Source organism: Propithecus coquereli, unplaced genomic scaffold, assembly GCF_000956105.1.
Source record: "Propithecus coquereli isolate 6110/MARCELLA unplaced genomic scaffold, Pcoq_1.0 Scaffold907, whole genome shotgun sequence".
Taxonomy (NCBI): Eukaryota; Metazoa; Chordata; class Mammalia; order Primates; family Indriidae; genus Propithecus; species Propithecus coquereli.
Window position 1 is genome coordinate 72059 of NW_012155363.1, and position 24343 is coordinate 96401.

Genomic DNA, 24343 nt, shown 5'->3' on the forward strand with positions numbered 1-24343 from the left:
CCCGCTTTCTCGGGAGACCCCGCCCCATGAGCATGCGCACTGGAGAGCACTTCCGGCCTCCCCTTCCCTTTCAGAATCCTTCACGCCCGACCACAAGCCCCTGATGGGGGAGGCTCCCGAGCTCCGTGGCTTCTTCCTGGGCTGCGGCTTCAACAGTGCAGGTGAGTCGGGGCAGCAGCCCACCGGGCACCCGGTGCACCAGGTCCTGCAGTTCTCAGAGCTCCTGGGGGGCAGGCCCAGGAGCAGTGAGGCCCCTGGGGGCCCTGGAGGCTGGTGGAAGCCAAGAGGGCTGGCGGGGAGGGGCGCCGTCCGGCTGGGAGGTGCGCAGACCCCAGGAGTGAGAACAGGGCTTGGGCTGCGTGTGCCCGTGGAGACCTGGACGTGGGCCGGGGACCCCGGGGAGCAGACCTCAGCCTGCGGCTCCCCTGCCAGGGATGATGCTGGGCGGCGGCTGTGGGCAGGAGCTGGCCCACTGGATTGTCCGCGGGCGCCCTGAGAAAGACATGCACGGCTACGACATCAGGCAAGTGTGCCCAGGGAGCCCGCGGGCAGGGTGCATGGGGTGCGGTAAACAGCCAGGGCCAACTGCGAGCCTTCCCTGAAATCCCGCAGCTTCTTGGGAGAGGCAGCGGGAGGCGGGGAGAAAGCCGCCAGCAGCAGGCGGGTGGTGACGAGGGCCCCGGGCCGGCGGCTCCGCCACGCTTTGCAGTTTCCGGGCTCTCCCCTCGCAGGGTCCTACTGACCTGTGGACAGCTTTGGAGTCATCCCTGTTAAGACTGGGGAGACTGAGGCCTGGGAGTGGGACACACCTGTGTCACTTGTTCATCTGACACCCTTGGTGAGGGAGGTGCCGGGACAGGCAGAGCCCACACCGCGTCCGTGTACACGTCCCGGGGCTGACCGCACACCACTGGCTCCAGGCCACGGCAGCTGCCTCACAGGTGGCTCCCAGGAGCCCCTTTGGAGTCAGACGGGTCCCATCGCCCCAGCCTCACACCTGTTAGCTGTTGTGACCCTGGGCCAGCCCCTCCCCTTCTCTGAGCCTCTATTTCCCCATCTGTGAAACGGGAACAACGTGCAGAGTGCGTCTGAGGCCCCTGCGTGTGGACGCCGCGCCCAGGGCCTGCCGGAGGGTGCAGGTCACCTTGGAGCATGGGCGTCATTTTCAGGGAAAGTCCTTGGGGTCCGGGTCAGCCGGGGATGAGTTGCTCCTTGTTTAACCAAAGAGAGTGGCTGCCCTGGCCCGTGCCCCTCTCCCACACCCCACGCACGAGCTGCCGCTCCTCCGCGAGTCCCACCCCGGGCGTCCCGGGCCCCTCCCTCCTGCCTCCAGCTCCGGTCGGTGTCGCCTGGCACAGGTGCAGGCCGGCTCTGCCGTGGCCTCGCTGTGGGACCACGAACGCTGGTCGGACCCCTCCGAGCCTCAGTTTCCTCTCATGTGAAGCGAGTCAAACTTGGGCCCTGCAGCAGGCAGCCTGGCAATTGACAGGGAGGGCCCCTCGCCCATGGCATTCAGCCCGCCCCACTGGGCCCGAGCTCCTGGGGCGACAGCGATTGTCAGCGCTCCTTAGATGTCACAACTCACAACCCTCACACTGGGGTTCTAGCAAGCGCTGTCCCTCACCTGCTTGCTAGAATTATGTGCAAACCAAGAGTCAGTCGGCCCTGATGAGGCTTGGACAGGCGTCCCCAAGGACAGACACTCCACGGAGGACGCAGCTGTGAGGAGGGGGCTTAGGAGGATCAGGATGAGTGAGTCCGACGGGGGGAGCCGCGGGGGCAGCCGGGGGCTGGGAGAGCCAGGCTGAGATGCAGGTCTGTGCCCGGGAGGCGGCAGGGCTCAGACACAGCTGCTCTGCCGTGCGGAGGCCACGGAGGGGCCTGGGCCTCAGATGCAGCCTCGGAGCCTCTGAGCTCAGCAGGAAACAGCGTGGGGCCTGCCGGGTTGGAGCTGGACCCCACCATGGGGTTCGGTGGCTGCACACTGTGTCCCCAGCCTCAAGGGACAACCCAAAATGATCACGGTCACACCATCTCTGGCCCCAGGGGCTGGATTCTGCAGCTGCTCCCCAGACACAGCCGGGATTTCTCCCAGAGACACTGCACTTCCTGGGCCCCTGGAATTTGGAATTGCAGAATGGGAGTCCTTACGGGAGAGGCCACGCCCCCGCCCCTTCCTCCACGCTGGCAGGTGGGAAGGGGTCTCTCTTGCCAAGAGGGAGGGGACTGATGTTCTGACATGTCGCAGACCCTAAACCTTAAAGGTCCTTCACGCTGGCCTTCCCAGATCACTTGGGCTTCTCCCTCTCCTGGCATGGGGGTGCCTGGGACTCCCCAACACTGGAACCCGGGCAGGAGACGGCAACATGAGGTCAGCGAAACCAGAGCCCAGTGCCCCTGTCGGGATGGGGGCTGCGGCTCGGCCCTGGGCCTGCGGTGTCCCCTCACTGCTTCTGGTGGCCATCAGATGGGGTGCACAGGTGACAATGCTGAGCTCCAAGTCTGCGGCAGTCGGAGAGCCAGCAGCCCTGCCTGGTGCTGGGCCGCGGAGGGCTCTGGTGGGGGACAGTGCCCGGGTTTCCCCTGGGTCCCTGGCCAGCTGGCAGGCTGTCCTCAAAGCAGTGACCAGGCCCCTCATCCCCGGCAGGCGCTTCCATCACTCCCTCACGGACAACCGCCGCTGGATCCGCGAGCGAAGCCACGAATCCTATGCCAAGAACTACTCCGTCGTGTTCCCCCACGATGAGCCGTTGGCCGGGCGCAACATGAGGAGAGGCCCCCTGCACGAGGTACCCCCACCACGAGCTCCCGCTGTGTGCCAGCTGCCAGGATTCCCTGGGACGTCCTGGAGGCGGGGGGTGACAGCAATGCAAGGAGTACCCCAACCGCAGGCGGGCGAGGTGGCCAGGCAGCTACTCGTTCCCCAGGGACTAACCAAGCACCCAGGTACTGGGCGCTGTGCTCAGGGCTGGGAACACCTGGGGACACAGTGCAAATGGCCCCTCTCGCCGAGGACCCAACATCTAGCAGAGAGGACAGAACGGGCTCAAGAACACACACCCAGGGCCTTCCTGGCAGCTGGCAGCAGCGCTGCCCGGCAGGGGTTCTGGGTGGTGGGCACACGGTGGGCGAGTGTAGTGGCATGTTGGGGGCTGGGGCAAGCAGCCAGACCATGGTGTGCTGAGGAGGTGGGACCCTGCTTGTAGAGCTTGCTGGGGGTGCTCTTCCACCCTGGCAAGCTTGTACATATACGACAAAGCCCACTGTCAGGTGCCCTTCCCTCAATTCCTTTAGGTCTGCCCCTGTGTGTTCTCTTGGGCTCCTGAAGACCCAGGTGCTCCTTCCCCATGCTCCCAGCCCTGTCTCCATCCCCCCGTGTCCCTGGTCATCTGGGGATGGCAGATGGGCAGGCACTGCAGGCCTGGCGCTTTGCTCACTTGCAAGCAGGGGCTGTGTCAGTCACGCTGGTTCCTGAGCATTGAGCTGCTGGTGGAGGTTTGTTGAATACATAGACAGAGGGGGGCTCAGGGCAGGGAGGAGGGGCCTCCCGCATCTGGGACTCCAGCGCCTGGCCCCAAGAGGGACCCTGGTATTAGCTGCACCTCCCAGAAAGAGACCTGGGACATCAGTGGTAGAGGGCCGGCTCCCAGGCTGCCTGGCCCTTGGCCCGCCTGGGGGGACCAGCTATGATCTCGAGCCACACATGCCCTCGTAGCCTCCCCAATCTGTCCCCAAGCTCGTCCCCACCCCTTGCCCGTCCTGGCAGCTCAGAAGCCTCCCTGAAAGCCTCACCCTGCAGTGGGCTCAGACGCGTTCCTCCTGCCCATGCGGTTCTGAGCCGAAGCTCCCCCGCCCTCGAGAGGAAGCTTCCTCCCCGCAGGCCTCCACTCCCTCCTAGGCGGGGTCCTTCTTGTGACAATTAACAGCCACCTAAGCTTGTTGTCTTTCTTTCTAAGTAGAGGAAGCTACCCCCGTTCAATGGGATCTTGAGACCAACATGTTCCTCCTTGGGAAGGTGCCCTGTGGGGTGTCCCTGCCGTTCCCTCAGGGGTGGCTTTTGTGCCCTCCATTGCTGTCCCTTGGGTCCCCACATGCAGGGAGGACCTCTCAGGTGTCCCTACTTGGCATCGTGACCTCAGGAGCTTCTCCTCCCTTCGGGTCTCCCCACTCTGCCTTCCCTGCCCCTCGAGCCAGACTCAGCTTCCGAAGCCCCCTGAGGCCTGGGCTCCGGGACCCTGGCTGGTCGCACGCGGTGGCCCTGGGGTGGGGCCCTTCCAGCCCTGAGAGTGGGGATCCTTTCCTGCAAACCAAATCAATTTTCAAAGGAACCCGCCCCTACGTTACTGCTCTGTGTCCTGCTGTGTCTGCTACTGTGGGAAAACATGCAAATCCCAAGGTTTCCATTTCGGCCGTGTCTGAAGCACACTCCAGTGGCATCACGTACACTCGGCGCTGCACGGCCACCACCACCACCACCACCCAGTTCCAGAACACTCTCTTCCCCCGGAAGGAAACCCCGTGCCCTTTGGTCGCTCCTCGCCCTGCCCAGCCCCGGCCACGCGGCCGGCGCCCTTCCCTGCGGACCTGCCCGTTCGCACACTTCGCGCAGAAGGAACGGAACCGCGCGCGGGCTTTTCGTCCGGCGTCTTTGCCGTAGCGCGTGTTCTCCGTTCACCCGTGCTGTAGAACGTGTCAGAACTTCACTTCCTCGTGGGCTGAGTGACACGCCACGTCCAGGCAGACCACACCGGTTTATCCTCTCGCCGGGGCGGCCGCTGGGTGGTTTCCGCCTTTGGTGGCCGTGCACAGTTGCCGCGGGCAGCTGCGGTCGGCACTTGCGTGAGACGCTCTTTCGATCCTCTCGGGCACACCCGGGAGTGGACTCACCGGGTCTCGAGGCACGTCAGTCTGCGGGAGCTGCGGGACAGAGCGCCACGGACGGGGGCGTTGAACACACTGACTGCCGCACGAGGAAAAAATATTTCCTTGGGGCCGTGGTGTTTTATTATGAAAATAGAATAAAAGCTTCGGAAACAAAATGATCCTTTCTAGTTTAATGGAAAATTTATTTTTTATTTTCTGTGAGTTATTAATATATACAATTAAATTGCCACTATCGATTGTAACAATAAGAACATCCACAAGTAAGATTTTCACGAACCAGCTGGAGTTACAGGTGCTTCACGAGGCCCCGGGCTCAAAGCTAGCCTGAGTTAAATACAACTCGTGTGGCAGTTAATGTGCAAAACAAGAGAAATTTGTTTCCTCTCAGTTACAGACTGGGAGGCCCAACATCAGGTGCTGGCGGATGTGGTACCTGGGGAGGGCTCTCCTGGCTCTCTGATGGCCCCCCCGCTGGCTGCGTCCTCACATGGCGGACAGGGAGCGCTGGCGTCTCTTCCTCTTCTTATGAAGGGCACCGGACCCAGGACCCCACACTCATTTAACCTTCACACGGCCTTAAAGAGCCTGTCTGTCTCCAAATGCAGCCATGTTGGGGGCTGGGCCTCAGCGCATGAATTTGGGGGGCACAGCTCAGTCCATAGCAGAGGGGAATTCCAGAGATCGGGGCCCTAGGGCGCGGCAGGGGGTGCTGGGGAGCGCTGAGGGGTGCCGGCAGCCTGGGCTGGTGTCCTGGTCCTGAGAGCGAGGGCCTTTGCCACCTGCCCCCGCCCTCCGTGGTGTCTGGCAGGGTGTGAAGGTGCTGCTGTCCCCCTGCCAGGAGCTCCTCGGACGAGGCTGCGTGTTCCAGGAGCGGCACGGCTGGGAGCGGCCGGGATGGTTCCACCCGCGAGGCACAGCTCCGGTGAGTGGCGCCTGCTGCGCGTCCAGTGGGGGTAAGTGGAGCCAACCCAGCGCAGGAGGCGGGTTGGTTATTCTGCACTCAGGAAGCCAGGCCTGGCGGACCTGCCCGCATACCCTTTGGCGCCCTCCGCAGCCCACGCAGGCGAGCGCTCTGGGCAGAGCTGGGGTTGGAGGGACCTGCGCGGGGACAGTGCAGAAGGCCCCCCACCCCCGGGGAGGAGGAATCAAGTGCATCTTCCCGTACTTTTGTGCGTCTATTTTTGGCAACTCCAGCTGTTAGTTTATGCTCCAGGAGGTGCTGCGTAGGCGGGTTTGTGCGCTCAGTGAGCTGCGTTTCTCAGCTGGGGTTTCACAGAGTCCTGGCCTCTGGGGCCTCCTAGGGACCTGGATCGTGGGGAGAAGAATAAAACAGTCCTGCTTGGGAAACCCAGGCAGGAGCTCTGGAGCAGGCCGTGTGACGCTCCAGGGCCAGCCTGGGGTGGCGTTTGATCTCGGTTTGGACCAATTAAAATCCCCTTCCTACTGCTATCTTCCATCCCCATGGCAACCCCGCCCAGGACGAGGTCCAGAGCCCAGGGCACTGCCAGGGCAGGCGGGAGCCGAGGCTGGCTAACTGGCTAACTGGCTAACTGGTCCTCGGCCACGCTGGTCCCTTCTGCTGGCCCAGGGACCATGTGGGGAGGGTGGGTCTGGCAAACCCTGTCTTAGGCACAGCCCCGTGTTCCCCCCTCACCCCGGGCTGCCCTAGGCATGGGGGAGGGGGAGGGGAAGTCGGGAACTCGCCCTTGGTCCCAAGACAGGCGGACTTTGGTCCCCCACCCAGGAGCCACCCTGGGAGAGCCACTAGGTGATCTTCCCCAATCCCTGACACCTTGTCAGGGCTGCAGAGGGTGGGACGTCCCTGATGGGCTCTCACGGGCCAGGGCGAGCCGCACTTGGTGGGGGAGGGAGAGGACTTCCTGCAGAGATGCCCAGTGAAGGCCCCTCCCTGGACACCAGGACGTGAGCGAGGGTGGGGAGCAGGGCCCCACGCAGCCCCAACCTCACCTGGGCCCTCCCCGCAAAGAGGGGGTGCGGCTCAGACCAGCGGCTCTGGGAGGCGAGAATCGCCTGCACCTCTATTCACACCTGTGTGTGTGCGGAGGGAGGGCAGGGGGCAGGGGGCAAGGGGCAGAGGTGGGGGAGGTGCACGGAGCTGGGGGCATCAGAGAGAGGCGGGCAGATCGCAGGGGGGCTGAGGCCACGGCAGAGAAGACAGACCCTGGGGCCCACGTGTCTGCCCAGCTTCATGTTCCTGCTCAGTTGGGGACTTGTCTGCAACCTTGGGCAAGGTTTAACCTGTGCCTCAGTTTCCTCATCCGTAGCAAGGGTCGCCCTCAACAGAGTGTCAGACATGTCCCGCACAGCTTGGCCACCCGCCACCTCCTTCAAGAGCCACCCCTGGGCTCTATCCCACAGCCTTGGCATCGGGCGAGAGGCCTGGCAGTGGCCCCTGAGGTCCTCTCCAGCCCCCCCGAGGGTGACCAAGCTTCTCCACCAGCCGTGGCACCGGCTCTCAGCCCCATAACCACGGGCGCCATTTGTGCCACGTTCTATGCCCAAACGCCTCACACCCTCGCCCGTGTCCACACGCTCGCCCGCGGGAGGGGGGTCCCTGAGGGCAGGGCCAGGCCCGTCCCATGTATCGCGGCAGCTCGGGGTAGAGGGAGGGAGGAGGACGGGAGGGGCCCTGGCGACGCCTCCTCTTCCCAGGTCTTGGAGTACGACTACTACGGGGCGTACGGGAACCGGGCGCACGAGGACTACGCCTACGGCAGGCTGCTCGGGGACGAGTACACCTTCGACTTCCCGCCGCACCAACACACGGTGCGTACCCGCTGCCCAGCGCGAGGCCAGGGTCCCGCCCCTGGTCCCTGATGAAAGCGAAAGCTCCGTGAGCTTCCCCAGGGCCTGCGGGGCTCTGGCCAGGGCTCTCTGAGCTCTGTGTTCATCGTCCTCTGGGGCCGACCCGGTTGTGAGGAGGAATCACGTGATGTTTCTTCTCTCCCCGCTCTCCACCTGCAGCGGGGTCCTGCCGGCAGTTAGGCCTGGGGGAGAATATTCCCGCTCCGGGCAGGGGCTGGGGGGCTCCGGGAGCCACTCTGAGGCCGGCACCAGCTTCCGTCCCTTCTGGGGTTCCGAGCAGAGGGCTCCGGCTGCAGTTCTTGCAGAGTAGACTCAGGACGACGTGGCCCCTCCAGGGGACGAGCAGAGGAGACCAGAGTGGGGAAGCGCCGTGGCCTGTGGTCTGTTCGCTGTTCCTCTTGTTCCAAAAGTGGGCGCGTGAGGCCGGTCAGACGGGCAGCAGGTGGCTCACTGCCTCCCCCGAGGGCCTGGCTCCCTCCTTCCGCTGGGTGGGGGTGGTGAGTCTTGGGGGCCGGGCCCCCCACCAGCGTCCACACTGCACAGGCGTGTCGTCCCGGGCAGCTTTTGCAGAGCCAACAGTGCCCAGCCACTTAACCATGAGATCACCAAGGGGACCTCTGCTGCTCTGTGCGTGTCCCGCACCGGAGACACGGCGTGAAGTGTCACCGCGAGTCTGATGTGGGAGCAGAGCCCAGAAACAGCCTGGGAGGCATCTGCGAGGGGTTCTAGCAGGACCGGCTTCTGGGGCTTCGGACGCTGCAGTCACTCGGGCCCGGCGCCCTGACGGCCCCGTACGGGGGTTGATGCTCTGCTGTCACCGCCTAGAAACTCTTAACGCTTTTCAAACAAGCCCCACATTCCGAGTTTGCGCCGGGCCCCGCGAGTCCTGCAGGGAAGAAACTATTTATTTCCACCACTTCCCCCGAAGCTGGCTCTAGCGTAAAGTATCTGCTGCCGGCCTCGGGAGGGGGATCGTGCCGCACGCGCCAAGACTTCTCAGCGCCCAAGTCTCTCGCGGCCGCCTCACGGGAGTGCACAGGCTCCGTCTGGCACCTCCTGTGGGACTCGTGGCCCTGCAGGATGTGGGAGCTCGGGGGAGATGCCAACTTGGCTTTGTGGCTTCATCCAGCCTCCGCAAGCGCGCCTGCGACAGCCCTGATGCTAAAACGTGCCTGGTTCTTGCGCTGGCAACTCCCCAGCCCGGGTAGATGCGCGTCGGCCCAGGAAGCTGTTCTGGGTTTGGTGACAGCCCTGGCAGCATCAGCAGAGGCGCCCGACAGAGGGTGGGCGCTCCTAAGAGGACAGCGATGCCTGGCGGAGCTGGGGCAGCCGCACAGGGCTTGGAGGGCGACAGCCCGGTGGTGTGCTGGTGGCTGTTTAACAACCAGCTCCCTGGGGGGACGCGGGGCCCATTCGCCTGATGTAAATGCTCGCCCCACAGCGGTTCCAATCCCGGCCGCCACCGTGGCTCGCTGACCGTGGAAGTGGGAGGAGATATGCATGGTCGGTGTCCCCTCCGGCAGGCACAGCACTGACATGTCCTGGCTGTGCCGCACCCCCTGGCCCCAGAGAGCGCCCAGCGCAGGAGGGTCATGCAAGCTGCCTGGGGGGAGGCAGTGGGTCTGGAAGGACATGAAATAGCCCCCAACACAGCGGCTGCCCGGGACCAGGTGGCTGCTGCCGTCGTCATCTTTATTTTCAATAATGACCACGAGGTGGGCGTGTCTGCTCACCGGCGGGCCATGTGCCGAGCCCTGAGAAGGAGGACCAGGGGATAATGGGGGATGACAGGAGACCTCGACAGCCTGGCCGGGGGCCCTACGCCCTGGGGAGGGAATTAGGGAGAGATGTTGCGTGGTTTTGGTAACCTGCTTTATTAAGGTATAACTCATGTACCACGCGACTCATCCACTTCAAGGTACCAGCCGGTGTTTCTTGATAAGTTCACGGGGTTGTGCAGCTGCCGCCATGGCTACTTTCAGGACGTCTTTGTGTCCTGGCGGAAGAAGCCCCACACCCGTCAGCAGTCACCACCCCCCCGCCCAAGGCAACCCCTCATCTGCTTTCTGTCTCTGTGGATGACCTGGTTTGAGCATGTCCTGGAAGGAGGATCATAAAACGTGTGTCCTCTTGTCACCGGCTCCTCTCACTCGGCAGGACTGTCCCAAGGTCCACCCGTGCGGCAGGTGCCGGCGCCTGGTTCTTTTCCGTCCCACACAGCCATGCTCCGCCGCGTGGATGCGCCGGGTCCTGTTTACTCACTCGTTAGCTGGTGGACATTGAGTTCTTTTCACTTTGGGCCTTATGCATAGCGCTACCGTGAGCACCCACGGACACAGTTTTGTTTGCACGTATGCGTTTGTATCTCGTGGGCATGGAACCAGGATAGCCGGGTCACGCGCTGAGTCTGCTGAACGTTTTGAGGAAATAACAACTGTTTTCCAAAGTGGACGCGCCACACTGTGTTCCCACACCGCGCAGAGCGTTCCGGTTTCTCCACCGCCTCCCTGTTATTATCCGACGGGCCCGAAGCGATTTCACATGGTTCTGATTTGAGTTTTGTCACGACTAGTGGTGGCGAGCACCTCTCACATGCCTGTTGCCCACTTGTGTATCTTCTTCAGAGAAATGTCTGTTCAGATCCTTTGCCCGTTTTAAAACCCAGTTGTGTTTTTATTATTGAGTCAGGAAAACCTTTCGTGTGGCCTAGGTGCAAGTCACGTGTCAGACGTAGAACACGCAGACGTTTTCTCCGCCCCGTGGTGGTGTTCCATTTTCTGCGTGGCATTGTTTGCAGCACAACTTGTTAAATTTCGATGGTGACCAATGCACCTGTGTTTTCCCCTTTTGCCATTTGTGCTCTTGGTGTCCTGCCTAAGAAGCTAAACTGAGGTCACAAGAATTTACTCTTATGTTTTCTTCTAAGAGTTTTATAGTTTTAGCTCTTTCACGTAGATCTAGGATTCATTAGAATTCGTTTTTGTGCAGGGCGTGAGGAAGGGGTCCAACCTCATTCTTCTGCGTGTGGCTATCGAGTTATCCCGGCACAGTTTGCTGGAAAGGCTGCTTCCCCCCCGTGGAATTGTCTCGGCACCCTTGTGGAAAATCAGCTGGCCATAAATATGAGGGTTTATTTCTGGACTCTCAGTTCTGTTTCATTCATCTCTGTGTCTGTGCGTATTTAATGTCTTCATTGCTATACCTTTGCGGTAACTTTTGACATCAGGAAGCGTGAGTCCTTTAGCTCTGTTCTTCCTTTTCAAGATTGTTTTTTAACATTTGGGATCCCTTGCATTTCCATAGGAATTTTAAGATCAGCGTGTCAATTTCTTCCAAGAAGCCAGCTGAGACTTTGATAGGGTCTGTGTTGAATCTCAATTTGGGATGTGTTGGCGCTTACAATAGTCAGCCTTTCACTTCATGAGCATGGGATGTCTTTCCGTTTATTTTGGTTTTTAATTTCTTTCAAAAATATTTTATAATTGTAGAGTACAAGTTTTGCACTTTTTTGTTAAATTTATTCCTAAGCATTTTATTATTTTGATGATAATGTCAATGGAATTATTTTATAAATTTCTGTTTCAAAATTGTTCATTGCTAATATAGAAATACAACACTTTTTTCTTCGTGTTTTTATGGACTGACCTTGCATCCTGTAACCTTGTTGAGCTATTTTATTAGTTCTAGCAGTTTTTTAGTGGATTTCTTAGGATTTTCTACATGTAAGATCACGTTATCTGCAAATAGCGATATTTTTTTATTTTCTTTTCCAATCTGGATGCCTTTGAATTTCATTTTCTTGCTGAATTGCCCTGGCTGGGCCTCCAGTACACTGTTGGACAGACGTGGTGAGAATGGACACCCCGTCTTGTTCCTGGTCTTGGGAGGAACATCAGCTCTTTCCTTGTTAAGTATGACATTAGCGCTGTGGTGTTTGTGGGCCCCTCGTCGGGGCGAGGGAGCTCCCTCATATTCCCCAGTTTGTTGTGTGTTTTTATTATGAACAGGTGGATTTTGTTGAATACTTTTTCTGCATCTGTCGAGCGGTTTTTGTCCTTCGTTCTCCTAACGTGGTGAGTGACAGCAATTGATCTTTAGATGTTAAATAAACCTCACGTTCCTGGGATAAATCCCACTGACGTGGTGTGTAATCTTTTTTCCTACCTTGTTGGATGTGGTTTTCTGGGGTTTGTTGAGCATGTTTGTGTCTGTATTCATAGAGGATATCCGTCTGTCGTTTTCTTATAGCTTTGTCTGGTTTTGATGTCAGGGGAGCCCTGGCCTCCTGGAATGAACTGGAAAGTATTTCCTGCTCTCATATTTTTTGAAGAGTTTGGGAAGAATTGGTATTAATTCTTTCTTGAACGTTGGGTAAACTTCACCAGTGAAGCCGTCTGGGCCTGGGACGGTAGAGAGTTTTAAAATTACTAATTCAGTCCCCTTTGCGTTATAGTTACATGAGGATTTTCCGTGACTTCTTTGTTCTGTCTCAGTGTAAGCGTTTGCGTGTTTCTGAGAACATGTAGTTCCGTGTCCGGTCTGTCGGCCCGTGTTCGCGTGGTGTCCCGCGGCGCCGGCGTCTGCAGGTGGACAGTGACGCGCCGCTTTCACGCTGGAGCCGGCGCGCTGGGTCTTCTTTGTCCGTGTAGCCAAAGCTTTGTCAATTTTGTTATCTTCTCAAAGAATCAACTTTTGATTTTGCTGATTTTCTCTATGTTTCTATTCTTATTTATTTCTGTTCTAATCTTCACTATCTATTTCCATCGTCTCGCTCTGGGTTTAATTTGCTCTTTTTCCAGTTTCTCAAAGTGGAAGTTCAGGTTATCGATTTGAGATCTCCTTCCTGACGCGGGCGTGGGCGCCAGGTACCCTTGGTCGCGCCCCCCGTGTTTGCGTGTCGTATTTTCATTTCCGTTCATCTCAAAGCAGCTCCCCCTTCCCCTGTGGGTTTTCCCTGACCCATCAGTTCTTCAGGAGTGTGCTGTTTAATTTCCACTTACTTGTGAATTTTCCAATTTTTCTTCTGCTACTGATTTCGGATTTAGTTTCGTTGTGGTCAGATAACACACTTGGTGTGGTTTCAGTCCGTTTGCGCTACTGAGGCCTGCTCTATGGCGTGGGACGTGCTCTACCCTGGGAAGGTTCGCTGTCCTGAGTGTCCCGAGCGGGCGGGGCGGGCGGGAGGGCAGGCTCAGAGCAGGAGTGCTGGAAAGAGCCCCGGACTCCATGGTCCTGAGGGGGACGCAGCCCTCGAAGCCCCCACAGCTTCCCCGCCTCCCGGGCCTTTTCAGATCAAGGCGGAGTGCCTGGCCTGCAGAGGGGCGGCTGCCGTGTTCGACATGTCCTACTTCGGGAAGTTCTATCTGCTGGGGCCGGACGCCGGGAAGGCTGCCGACTGGCTCTTCTCCGCAGATGTCAGCCGACCCCCAGGTGTGGCGCTAGGGCTGGGAGCGCGGTCTTGTCACGTCAGGGTCCCTGGGCGCTGAGATGACCTGGCAGCTGACCCATCCCCTTCGGGCAACCTGAGCTCGCGGCTTCCGCCTCCTCGGCCTGGGCCAGGCCCTGCCCAGTCCCCTCTACCCCAAGCCCAGGCCCTGGGCCCTCACCACCTCCGTCCCTCCGTCCTGGTAACCTTGCTCCAGGAAGGACACATGGCAGCCGGCCCTCAGTCACTTGCCCTGGGACTGGGGGCACAGCCACCCCCCAGATGGGTTTCCAGAATTGAGCAGAAACACAGGATGCTGAGTTTTGATTTTTCAGATAGATAATGAATAATTTTTCAGTGTAAGTCTGTCCTGAAGCAACATTTGGAATACTCCTCTCCTCTTCTGTCACCCACACCCCCTGAAACTCGCCATCCCTGTCTTGAAAGTGTCCCAGTGCTGCGTGAGAGCATCGCAGACTTGGCGGCTCACACAGCAGAAATGTATCATCTCCCGTCTGGGAGCCGGGGTCAAAGTGAGGGTGTCTGTCCCTGAGACTCCGGGAGAATCCTTCCTTCCCTCCCCTGGCCTCTGGCGGTGGCCGGGAGCCTCCGCCTTGCTCTGCTGGCAGCTGTGTCACCGCAGCCTCTGCCTGTTGTCACCTGGCTTCTCCCTGTGTCCTCCCCTTCTCACAGGGACGGTCGTCGTACGGGGTTAGAGCCCACCCTGATGACCTCATGTGACTTGATCGCATCTGCAAACCCCCATTTCCAAATAAGGTCACATTCCTAGGTCTTGGGGGTTAGGACTCCAAGATATCTTTTGGGGGACGCAATTCGACCCATAGCATCATCTGTCCAGCCAGCCAGCGAGCCCACCCCATCACGTGCACCTGCTGCCCGCCCTGCCAGCCCTCCTGCAAGCCCCCTCGCACCCGCTCCCCTCCCGCCATGTGCTCCCTCCCTCTCCCCGTGGACCTGTCCCCCACCCCCCACCCTCCCATCCACCCTGTCGTCCTCCGTCGGCATGGCCACTTGTGCACAGACATTCACGGGGTCTTCTGCTGCACCAGGCTCTGTACCAGGGCCCCACATGAGCACAGGACGGGAACCCTGTGGGGGAGGGGTGGGGGGAGCCAGTGTCCAGGCATCTCAGGAAGAAAGAAGCTTCCCTCCCCCAAGGAAGACGGTGGTGGGGTGACCCGCCCATCGCTGGCCCTCTCTGGGTCACTCAGCCACAGTGGGATCCCTGAGCTGGGGGCCTTTCCAGGTCACCTCCCGCCAGGGCCTTCTGCTCGGGGGTATCCAGGCTCCGCGGTGAGGCGCCACCCCTGCCACGTGGCTCGCGGGCTCTGGGCCACCTGCGGACCTGGGTTCCTCTTCCCGCCCGTAGGCTCCACGGTGTACACCTGCATGCTGAACCATCGCGGGGGCACCGAGAGCGACCTGACCGTCAGCCGCCTGGCCCCCGGCCCCCAGGCCTCCCCGCTGGCCCCCGCCTTTGAAGGTAAGAGGTGCTTCTGGGCGCAGCGGGTCTGTGACTATAGCCTTCTTGGGGACCGGTGCCCATGGGGGCAGGCCAGACGGGGCAGGCTGCTGAGGGCTGCTCTGTAATCAGCTGTCACGGCCCCGTGGCCAGGGCCTGGGAGATTTCAGGTCTTGTTTGAGCTAAATGCAGGGCTTGCTCAGGCAGAGATGCTGGGCCTCCGAGTACTCCGTGATTATGTCTTTGAACCTGGGTGGGCACACTCAGCGCGGCTGCCGGAACAGAGTGAGCCAGGACAAAGCTGCGCCCCCTGACAAGGAAGCCGGCTCCTTTCTGCTGCTGACATGTTACGTGACCCCCAGTCTCAGGCGTGGTACCCTCTGCCTCCCTCCACTTCTGCTTGCATGACCTGGGTGATGGGTGGCTCAGCACCTTCATTCCTTATTTGTTACCGAGCCAGCGCCTGCCTCCCGTTGCTTCAGCTGCCTGAGCCTGTGTCCTGGGTCACATGGGAGTGACCCGGTCTCTAGTCCTGTAACCCAGCTCCCCTGGGGAGGAGGAAAGAGCAGAGTGGGAATCAGTGTCTTTCTCCGGAAAGGGGCCGTTGCCGCCTCCACGCAACCGGACTTGCAGAGGCAAAGTTGCCGCTGTTCTCTCTGCGCTGCCGTCCGGGGCAGGGGCGCGGCCAGCAGGGAGGGTTCAGCCCATTCAGAAAACCAGCGGCCTCCTGCCTTGGCCCGACTGTGTGCTGTGTCCTCAGCGAGGGTCCCCCGGGAGTCTGAGCCTGGGCATGGGGAGAGAGGGGCTGGGAGAAGGGGCTCATGCCTGACTCAGGGCAGCCATTCTTGCGTCCACCGACAGCTCCTGAGCACCTACTGTGCGTCAGGCTGTTGGAGGCACCGAGGCCCCAGTGATGAGCTGGAGAAGGTTCCGGCTGTGCGGACTGTACATTCGTGGTGGGAGGACACAGGATTAGGGAAATAGAATAAGGGGACCGTGTCGGGTATTAGATGTGGCAAGAGGAAAGTGAAGGCTGGGGGAGGTGGGGGGACAAGGTGGCCTCACTACCCAGGGGCCTTAGGGGTGGATCTGGGGCTGGGGGCTGGCAGGGCCTCTGGGCCTCCGCGTGCGGCTGGAACAGGGCGGGATGAGATGAGCCCTGCAGACGCCCGGCTGACGGGGACACGTGGCTGCGCATGTGCGTGAGGAGCCCTTCCTCCTGCCGCTGGTGACGTGGAGGCTGAAGGGCGGCAGGCTCAGCCCGAGCACGTGTGCCTAATTCGTTGATGAACGCATCCACTCCTGTCTTCCTGCAGTGGGGCTTTTGCCGTTGGGCAGACCCGGGCAGACAGTGCAAGGAGATGACGAGGCCGGTGGGGCCTCTGGACCCCCCGGTGGACTGTGTGGACAGACAGGTGCAGGAGGAGAGGAAAGTGCAGGGATGGCCTGGGAAGCAGCTGATTTGGGGTGAGGAAGGCTTCCTGGAGGAGGCAGTTTCTGGCCCGGGCTCTGAGGGATGGCAGGAGCCGCCAGCTAGAAGCGTGTGGCGTGAGGGGTGAGCCTGCAAGGAGGTGGGGGCGGCCCAGGCACGGCCCAGAGCTGCCGACCGAGCGAGCGGGCCCAGCGGGGAGGCCCAAGAGCGGGACCCCAGTGAGGATGCAGGTCACCGAAGCCCTGACTGAGGTGCTGCCCTGCCTGGCTCTGGGACTTGCCTCCCTGGGCCTCAGTTTCCCCCACAGGGAAGCTGTCAGGAAAGCGCTTTGCAAACAGAGCCACCTTGCAGCGATGCACGGCGAGGTGCCTTTCCAGATGGTTCTGCTGGGGCTGCAGTCTGGGCAGTGCTGAGCTGGGGGAGGCTTGCGCTCGGTGGCTGTGACGGGCATGAGGAAATGAGTCACAGCCCCCAGGGTGGCTCTGTGGGTCCTGGGGACACTGCTAAACAAGAGAAAACTGCTGCAACTTTGTTTTATTTTCAGGCTTAAAAACTGCACATTCCCATTATGAATATGCATGTGCGTTAAATATGCATGTTGTTAATACGCGTGCTAATTATACGTGCTACGTCAGATCCATTAGGTCAGACAGTGTGATGATTTCACGTGATTAAGGCCGTGTACAAAGCAGTTGTCAATCTTAAGAGTCACTTTAAATGATCTTTACTGATTGTTAAAAATGTCACAAAAGGCGTTGGTGCTCCTGGGAAACGTCCCAGCAATGCCGAGAAGCACAGACAGGTCCACAGCCCCAGCCCAGGCCGGCCAGATGGGGACAAGCCCCTGGTAGCTCCGCCACACCAGGCCCCTGGCCGACCGCTGGCCTCAGGACCCGGCCTCAGATGGCCGCAGACTGGTGGGGCCACATGGGAGCAGAGGCTCAAGAGTCACGTGAGTGTGCGCAGGGCTGGGCAGGCCATGTGTGTCTGGCGCGGGTCGAAGACGCTGTCCAGCATTCCAGCGTCCTCTCGTAACCCCAGCCCAGGGATCAGGGAGCCCCTGGGGACTGGCTTGTGGTTTTGGCTTCACTCTCCTTTTGAACTCGTTAGTGTCAAGGGTAGAAAGGGAGGAAGGAGCCTGGCTGGCCCCCTATCCGGTGGGTGCTCTCAACAGCCCCGTGGGCCAGAGGCTGTGGCTCTGCCCATTTTACAGATGAGAAGACAGAGGCTCAGAGAAGTGGATGGCCACGGAGCACCCCGCCAGGGATGGGGTAGTGTCCCTGTGAGGTGTCCCCAGGGTGGGGGCTTGGGAAGAGGCCCTTCTCCCACCCCCATGGTTCAGAGGACACTGTGCAGGGTGTGGTCCCCGGGCACACTGAGGCACAAGCTGCGGCAGTGCTTTGCAGGTTGGAGGGGCAGGTGGACTTCCCAGCAAGGTGGTGGTCGAGCCGGGTCGCGCGGGGCGAGGAGTGGCCTGGGTCCTGCAGAGGCAGCGTGAGCGTAAGGCGTGATGGGCGCGTGCTCGGGCCCAGGAGTGAAGCTCGTCAGAGCCGAGGGTCATGAGAGCACAGGGGCCGAGAGGAGGCCGTGGGAGCTCTGACGGGCTCCGGAGAGCTGTGGGGAGCCCGGGTGTGATGCGGAGAGACTGGGCTTTAGGACGGTGGGCGGGAGGGGTGGCATGGGGACAGTGGGCCGTCCAGGCCAGGGATGCTGCAGCCCAGGCTGGGGCCATTCGGGCTGCTCTTTGGGGTGTGGGCGTGAGGGAGAGATGGGAGCTGTGGGTGACACCAGGGACCGGCCTGAGTGATGCAGAGGCACTTAGAGCTCTGATTGTCAAGGAGGGCTTCCTGGAGGCTGAGGCCTTTGGGTTGGGACTGGAAGGACAAGCAGGATTGGGGCACATACCACAGGGTGTGACAAGGTCAGGAGTGTCCCAGGGCTCATCTGGACAGATTGGGGGGCGGTGTGAGGACCACAGCCCCTGCTGGGACCTCGGTCGGGCTGCTGCTCCCCTACTCCTTCCCTGGCCTGTGCTGACAATGGGACCTGAACCGTGGGTGGGGAAGGAGGAGGGTCCCCAAGTCCAGCTTCCAGGGGTGGCCGGGCCCATCCCAGCCCCGGGAGCATCAGCATCCAGCTGGTGAGTCTCTGCCACCAGCTGCTCCCCCTTGCTGGAAAGGGGGGGGCATCTGTTTTTCAGTCACTGCAGGTGGCTGTGCCCATGACCGCGATGGCACGGGGCAGGGTTAGCAGGTACAGTAGTGCCCAGGCGGGGTCCTCCCGCCCCCCACAGCGGGCTGCCTGCAGTGGGGCTTGGGCTGGGGCTTTCCTGCCCTCGTTGCCCAGGGCCCAGCCTCCCTCCTGCCCTCCCTGCTGGTGTCCAGGGTAGATGGGCAGCCTTGCCCCCACGCAGGACTGGAGCCCCTGGAAAGGGGATGAGGGTCTTGACACCTCCAGCCAGCCGGGCTCCCCGTGCTGTGGTTCTTAACTCCCCAGGCAGCCTTGTGCGGTCCCGTCTCATTCCCGTCGTCCAGATGGAGGAACGGGGGCCACAGGTTGAGGGGCCCGCCTGGGTGCCATCGCCCCTAACAGGTTGGGAGGGAGGTAAGGGGGGATGCGCAGAAAGTGGACATGGGGACGTCCCCCACCACCTCCCCTGAGTCAGGCCTTCCTCCCATGGCTGCCCGCACCCTGAAGTTGGGCAGCAGGGGTGATTCAGTGAGCACCTGGCCCACACCAGGCACCAGGCAAGGGTGGTGGCTAAATAGTCACAACACCCCTGCCGAGAAGTTCTGTTAGCCCTAAATTCCTGATGAGAATGTGGAGGCTCGGGGAGGCTGTGCCCCGCCCAAGGCCACACAGCTGTCCAAGGCCACAGAATCTGGGCAGTGGCTCCCCCGGGACGCTGGGCTGAGGTGGGCTGCCCTTTGAGCGTGGGTACCCAGGTGGCAGTGTTGCCCAGTGGGTGTTCCATAGCTGTGGATCAGAGCTGTATCGAGTTCCACCTTCTCCCCCCATGTGTAACCTCTCTGAACCTCAGTCTCTTTTTCTGAGACCCAGGGATGGTGATGACTCAGCATCCCAAGTAGGATCAAGGGGGCGTTGACTATGAGGCCCCTGGCCCAGAGCCTGGCCCCACAAGCCCAGAAATGGCCAAGGCAGGGAACCCAGAGACCTGGGGCCATGGAAGTAGAGGGCGAAGAGGGCCGGTGGGGACATCGAGGCTCAGAGGGGAAGAGTCCATCCAGGGTCACCCAGCCCTGGGAGCTGAGGTGGGACAGAATCTCCCCACGCCCTGGTGGCACTGGGCTCTCAACCTTTCTGGATTAGGAAGCCCCTAGAAGCGAGTGCAAGCCTCAGACGCCCCCCTGGCCTGTGTAGGTCCCGGGGGTCCCAGCCCTGCGCCCCAGCCTGGCCTCAGCGAAGGAGCTGAGTTTTGTTCTTCAGCGGAAACCCAGGGCCCCTTGGGGGGACGCTAAGCTCTGGCTTTCATTGTTTACTTTCAAGAAACGGCGGCCCTCGGGCCACCCTCACTGCCCCCTCCCCGTCCCCGAAATGCTGCTCTCAGCGCAGCTGCTTCTCTTCCAGGGGACGGCTACTACCTGGCCGTGGGCGGGGCTGTGGCCCAGCACAACTGGTCCCACATCACCACGGTGCTGCAGGACCAGAAGTTCCGGTGCCGGCTCGTCGACAGCTCTGAGGACCTGGGCATGATCAGCATACAGGGCCCAGCCAGGTGAGGAGAGGGCAGGGCCAAGCACCGGGGCGCACCTGGGTCCTGGACCCCAGGCCCTCCAGCTGGCCCGTGGGCGCAACAACTTACCGGCCCAGAATGGGGCACTCTGCGTAGTCAACCGCTCTGGCCAACCCAGGGACGGGCTCTGGAGAAACAGTCTTCAAAGCACCAGGCAAGCGCTTGACACGTGAACGAGACTGAGCTCCAGTCGCCGGTGTCGGGGGATCCGTGGGTCACGCAGGGACCCCAGGGGCAGGGCAGTCTCTGCATCCCTGAAGCAGCCTAGGAATCTCAGCCCTCCGTCTCTCAGTGGGCAGAGCCAGGCCGGGGGTCTGCCTGCCACCCCGTGAGAATGATGTCCTGCAGCGCGAGGCCACCTGCCCCTCCCTGAATAGCACGACCCGGCCTGCGGGTGGGTCACTCTGTCGCTCATCGTTCTGCCACTGCTGGGCTGTGTTTCCCACCTGCGAGGGGCCAGGACCCCGTGAGCACCCGCGGACGCTGGCTTGTGCGCGAGACACAGAAGGGACTCAGGCACAAGGCCACCAGAGCAGGTGCTTCAGAGAGGGGACTGGCGGTGGGGACAGAGGCACCGCACATCATGTTCATGGCCACCAAGGGAGCGCCCGTGGTCTGCCGAGCCCAGAGCCGACATCTCCCATCCCAATAGCAGTTGTCGGCGATGGCTGCGGTTTTTCCTATTTGTACGGCTGAAGAAAGTGAGGCCCAGAGTGGCAGAGACATCTGCCCAAGGTCACACAGCTAGCGAGTACCCGTGCCTGAGGGGCTGTGGCCCCACTGAGCTCTCAGAAGCCGACACGCTCCTACTGCCGCCCTCCTAGCAGTTAAAACCCTCTGGTCTAGGCCTTTCTCCACCGCCCACCAGGGCCCGGTCGCACCTCAGGGGCCGGGACTCGTCCAGGTGCTCCCTGCCATCTCCGTGGGCCTCAGGCCGGGTGTGTGGGTGGAGCGGGAGGTGGGGAGAAAGTTGCACCCCAGCAGAAGACCCTGAGACGAGCACCTTGGCAAAGCTCGCTGTGTCTGGGTGACGTCCTGCCAGCCTGGGGTCCTGCTGAGACCCTGCCGTGGGGTCTGCTTTCCCTGGCACCTTGGCGCCGGCAAACCTGTGGGCCCTGGCTGAGCCCCGGACTGGCCAGTCTCCCCTCCCAGCTGTGAGCGAGCCGGTCGGGGACCGAGGCGTGCTGTCTTTGCTCGTGCGCTGCCGGCCCAGAGGCCCGCGGTGGACACGCCACGCACACTTGCTCACGAACGAATAGGACCCAGCTGGCCGAGTACTTTAGCCCCGATCCGCTTCCTCCGAATGTTTGGCTTGAGGCTGCCCGTGGAAACCAGCGTGTCAAGGTGACATCTGGCAAAGCCCGGGAGGGAAGGAGGGCTGGAGCCGTGGGCTGTCTGGAGGGACGGAGTTCCTGGCGGGGAGAGGACAGGCGCAAGGCCCTGGGGCAGGCACGTGCCTGTGTATCTGAGGAAGAGCTTCCGGGCCGGGTGGAGCAGGGCAGGAGCGGTGTGCCCAGAGGGTGGCAGACGGCATCCCATAGTCTGGAGGCTGTTCCTCCAAGGGACACGTGGCTTCGGCGGGGCAACTGTTGCTGGGCCGGGGGTAGAGGCAGCAGGCCCGAGAGGAGTCTCAGAGCTCGCTCGTGTGGCCCTCAGGAAGCCCCCCCACCGTGCGTGTGGCTCTCACTCCTGCCCTGGGTGGGCCCAGTGCCCCGTCTCTGGGGAGGATGCAGGAGTCTGGCGGCCAAGCTGGGTCCTAGGAATGCTCCGGCTTTGGCTTCCTTGGCTTCATTGCCATGGCGACCTTGGGCTGGGAATGGGGCTATTTTTAGCATCAGGGAGGCAGATGGGCAGGGAGGGAGGCAGGTGGGCAGAGAGGGAGGCCGGTGGGCAGGAGGGGAGGCAGGTGGGCAGGAGGGGAGGTAGGTGGGCAGGAGGGGAGGCCGGTGGGCAGAGAGGGAGGCCGGTGGGCAGGAGGGGGTAGACAGGCAGATTAAGGCGCAGCCCGAGGGGACAGTGGCTTCCTCCAGCCTAATTATTAGCCGCTCCAGGCGGGGAGTGACAGCTGCTGGGGGAGGGAGAGCTGCCTCTTCCTGGAAATTTCTTAACTTTCTCCCCCAAAACGTCCTCTCTCTTTCAAAAATAACCCAAAGTCTTATATGAATAATAACGTTGCCACCGCTGGCTGACGCGGGCCCTGCTTTCCGAGTTGGCACTCAGGAAGCACTTAGCATTGTTCCTGGACCGTGGGAGGTGCTGTACGAACTGCTGCCCCATAGAACTTTCTGGAAATGCTCCATAACTGAGCGGCCCCAGTACAGTGGCCACTAAGCCCTGTGTGGCTATTGAGCCCCTGAAATGTGGCTGGTGGGACTGGATTTTTAATTTTAGTGAACTTAAATTCTCACAGCTTCACGTGGCCGGTGGAGGCAACATCGTGTGGCCCAGACGTGGACGGCCCCGTGGCCATGACCGACACCACGTGCTCTGCGTGTGTCTCCACACGGATTCCTCACAACGGCCCTGCGGGGCAGCATCACTGCCCCATTTAGCGGACGGGGGACTGAGGCTGGGTGGGTAAGGGGGAGGTCGAGGAGCTGGGACAAGAGCCTGGGTCTCTGCTGGGTCGCCCGTGCCCTCCGGCCACCTGCTGCTTCCTGCTTCCCGGCTCGGTAGGCCAGGTGCCCGCGCAGACCACAGCCTGGGTCAGAGCCCTGGTGCGGTCCAGGCTCCTTCCCTCTGGGCAACACACCCGAGCAGCCCCGGCCACGGCCCCTTCCGTGTGCACGTGCTACTGAAGGTCTAGAGGACGCCATGTCACTCTCCAGGGGCCACCACCACGGGGGAGCTGGGGTGGGGGTGACATAAGGATCTTGGCAGACTGCACCGCTGCTGAGCACTCAGGCTGGCGTGGGTGGTGGCTCCCGGCACCGTGGGGGTTGGGGTTAGGGTTGGCTGCACAGGGGTGGAAGTGGGGACCTGCCCTGCTATGCCAAGCCAGCGCGTTCTCAGTCCTTCTCTGTGCCAGGCCTGGTGGCTCGTCCTGTTGGCACGGAGCTCCCGGTTCAGTGGGCGGCAGGTACAACCCATGTGAGAGACACCCTGGCAGGAGACTGTGGGACTCCGACTTGGGAGTCAGGGAGGGCTTCCTGGAGGAGGTGACAGCTGAACCAAGAGCTGAAGGATGACAAAGGGTGACATGGGGGCAGGAGAAGGGGTGAGGATGTGGAGGGAAGCAGGCATGGTGCCCAGGAAGTGACGGCTTCCAAAGAGACCCTGGCAGCGGCCCCAGTGGGGTCTCCGGTGCTTCCGTAGGCACGAGGGCCCGACCGTGCTCAGTGGGGGAGGTGAGGAGAGAAGCCCCCGCCCTCGTGGAGCTTCTGAACCAGGGGACAGATCGGACCAGGCCGCGCAAGCCGTGATGCGATTTAGGCCAGAGCTCGCCCGGTGCTCAGGACACTTCCTGGCCCTCGCGAGCAGCCGCGGGCGCTCTGGTGTGGCCGCTGCCCTTGAGCAGGCGACAGTCCCCCGGGGGGTGCAATGGTCTGTCTCTGGGGCTCCGCCTCCCCTCAGGTCCGCAGCATCAGCATGTCACACCCACCCCAGGACAGGGTGGGGGCCGAGGTGCCTGGGGCGAGTCAGGTCGGGAGACGGCAGGACAGTGTCCAGGAAGGGACCTGCTGCTGGGCATGGCAGCTGCCAGCTCTGGTCCAGCCCGGCCTCGGGCAGGTTACTCCTCTGTGCAACACGGAGGCCCCACGGCCAGCTTCTCTCGGGCAGGTGGGCACTCACGAGCCCCTCCTGGAAGCCCTGCCTCTCCCGACCACTGGGATTTGGGAGCGCCGATGGCAGATGACTGTCCTGGCCTCGGTTCCGCCTCCTGCGAGAGAGGTGTCCGGGTCTGGCCTCTGCCCGAGGTCCTGCTGGTCGCACACGGTCCCGCTGACGGTGGCTTTTTCGTCTCATGGCGTTCGTGGTGTGTGTGTGTCTGGTGTGTTCATTAACCCACGAGTGCCACTGCCCAGTGAGGATGGAGCCTTGTCTGCCGGCTGCAGCCCCAGGACCTTCCCTGCCCAGGGCCCCCAGGCGCTCGGGGGTGAGGCCGGCTCACTGACAGCCCACCTCTGCTCTGCCCCACAGCCGGGCCGTCCTCCAAGAGGTGCTGGACACAGACCTGGGCAACGAGGCCTTCCCCTTCTCCACCCACAAGCTGGTGAGAGCCGCCGGACACCTGGTAGGTACCAGCTGGCCATGTCCTCTGGGTGGTGGGTGGCAGCAGGGGACAAACTCGGCTGGGACCTGGTGGCCTGGGGCCCTCAGTGAGTCCCTGCAGCTCCTTGGGCCTCAGTTCCCAACTGTGAAGCAGGGACAGTGGGGACCAGATGGCCCCACCCGCAGGCTGCTGGGAACTCAGAGGGTGCCAGGGGCCAACGTCACAGCAATGTCCCTGCTCTGCCTGGCACCCAGCAGGTGCCGGGGACTTGGCCCCAGGGAGGGCAGTCTTGGCCGTCTGCATACCCACCTCTGTGTCCCCCTCCT

At 61.6% G+C, this 24343-nt stretch overlaps 1 protein-coding gene across 3 annotated transcripts in view; it reads left to right on the forward strand.

Annotated features, from left to right (window-relative positions):
• Nucleotides 1-24343, forward strand: part of SARDH (sarcosine dehydrogenase) — a 55499-nt gene that overhangs the window by 18835 nt on the left and 12321 nt on the right. For all 3 annotated transcript variants that reach the window (XM_012664705.1, XM_012664707.1, XM_012664706.1), the window contains exons 10-18: nt 75-161; nt 433-523; nt 2648-2789; nt 5723-5806; nt 7558-7671; nt 13002-13140; nt 14526-14639; nt 19639-19786; nt 23945-24038. In XM_012664705.1, coding sequence (XP_012520159.1) covers nt 75-161; nt 433-523; nt 2648-2789; nt 5723-5806; nt 7558-7671; nt 13002-13140; nt 14526-14639; nt 19639-19786; nt 23945-24038 — 1013 coding nt within the window. The remainder of the gene's footprint in view (nt 1-74; nt 162-432; nt 524-2647; nt 2790-5722; nt 5807-7557; nt 7672-13001; nt 13141-14525; nt 14640-19638; nt 19787-23944; nt 24039-24343) is intronic.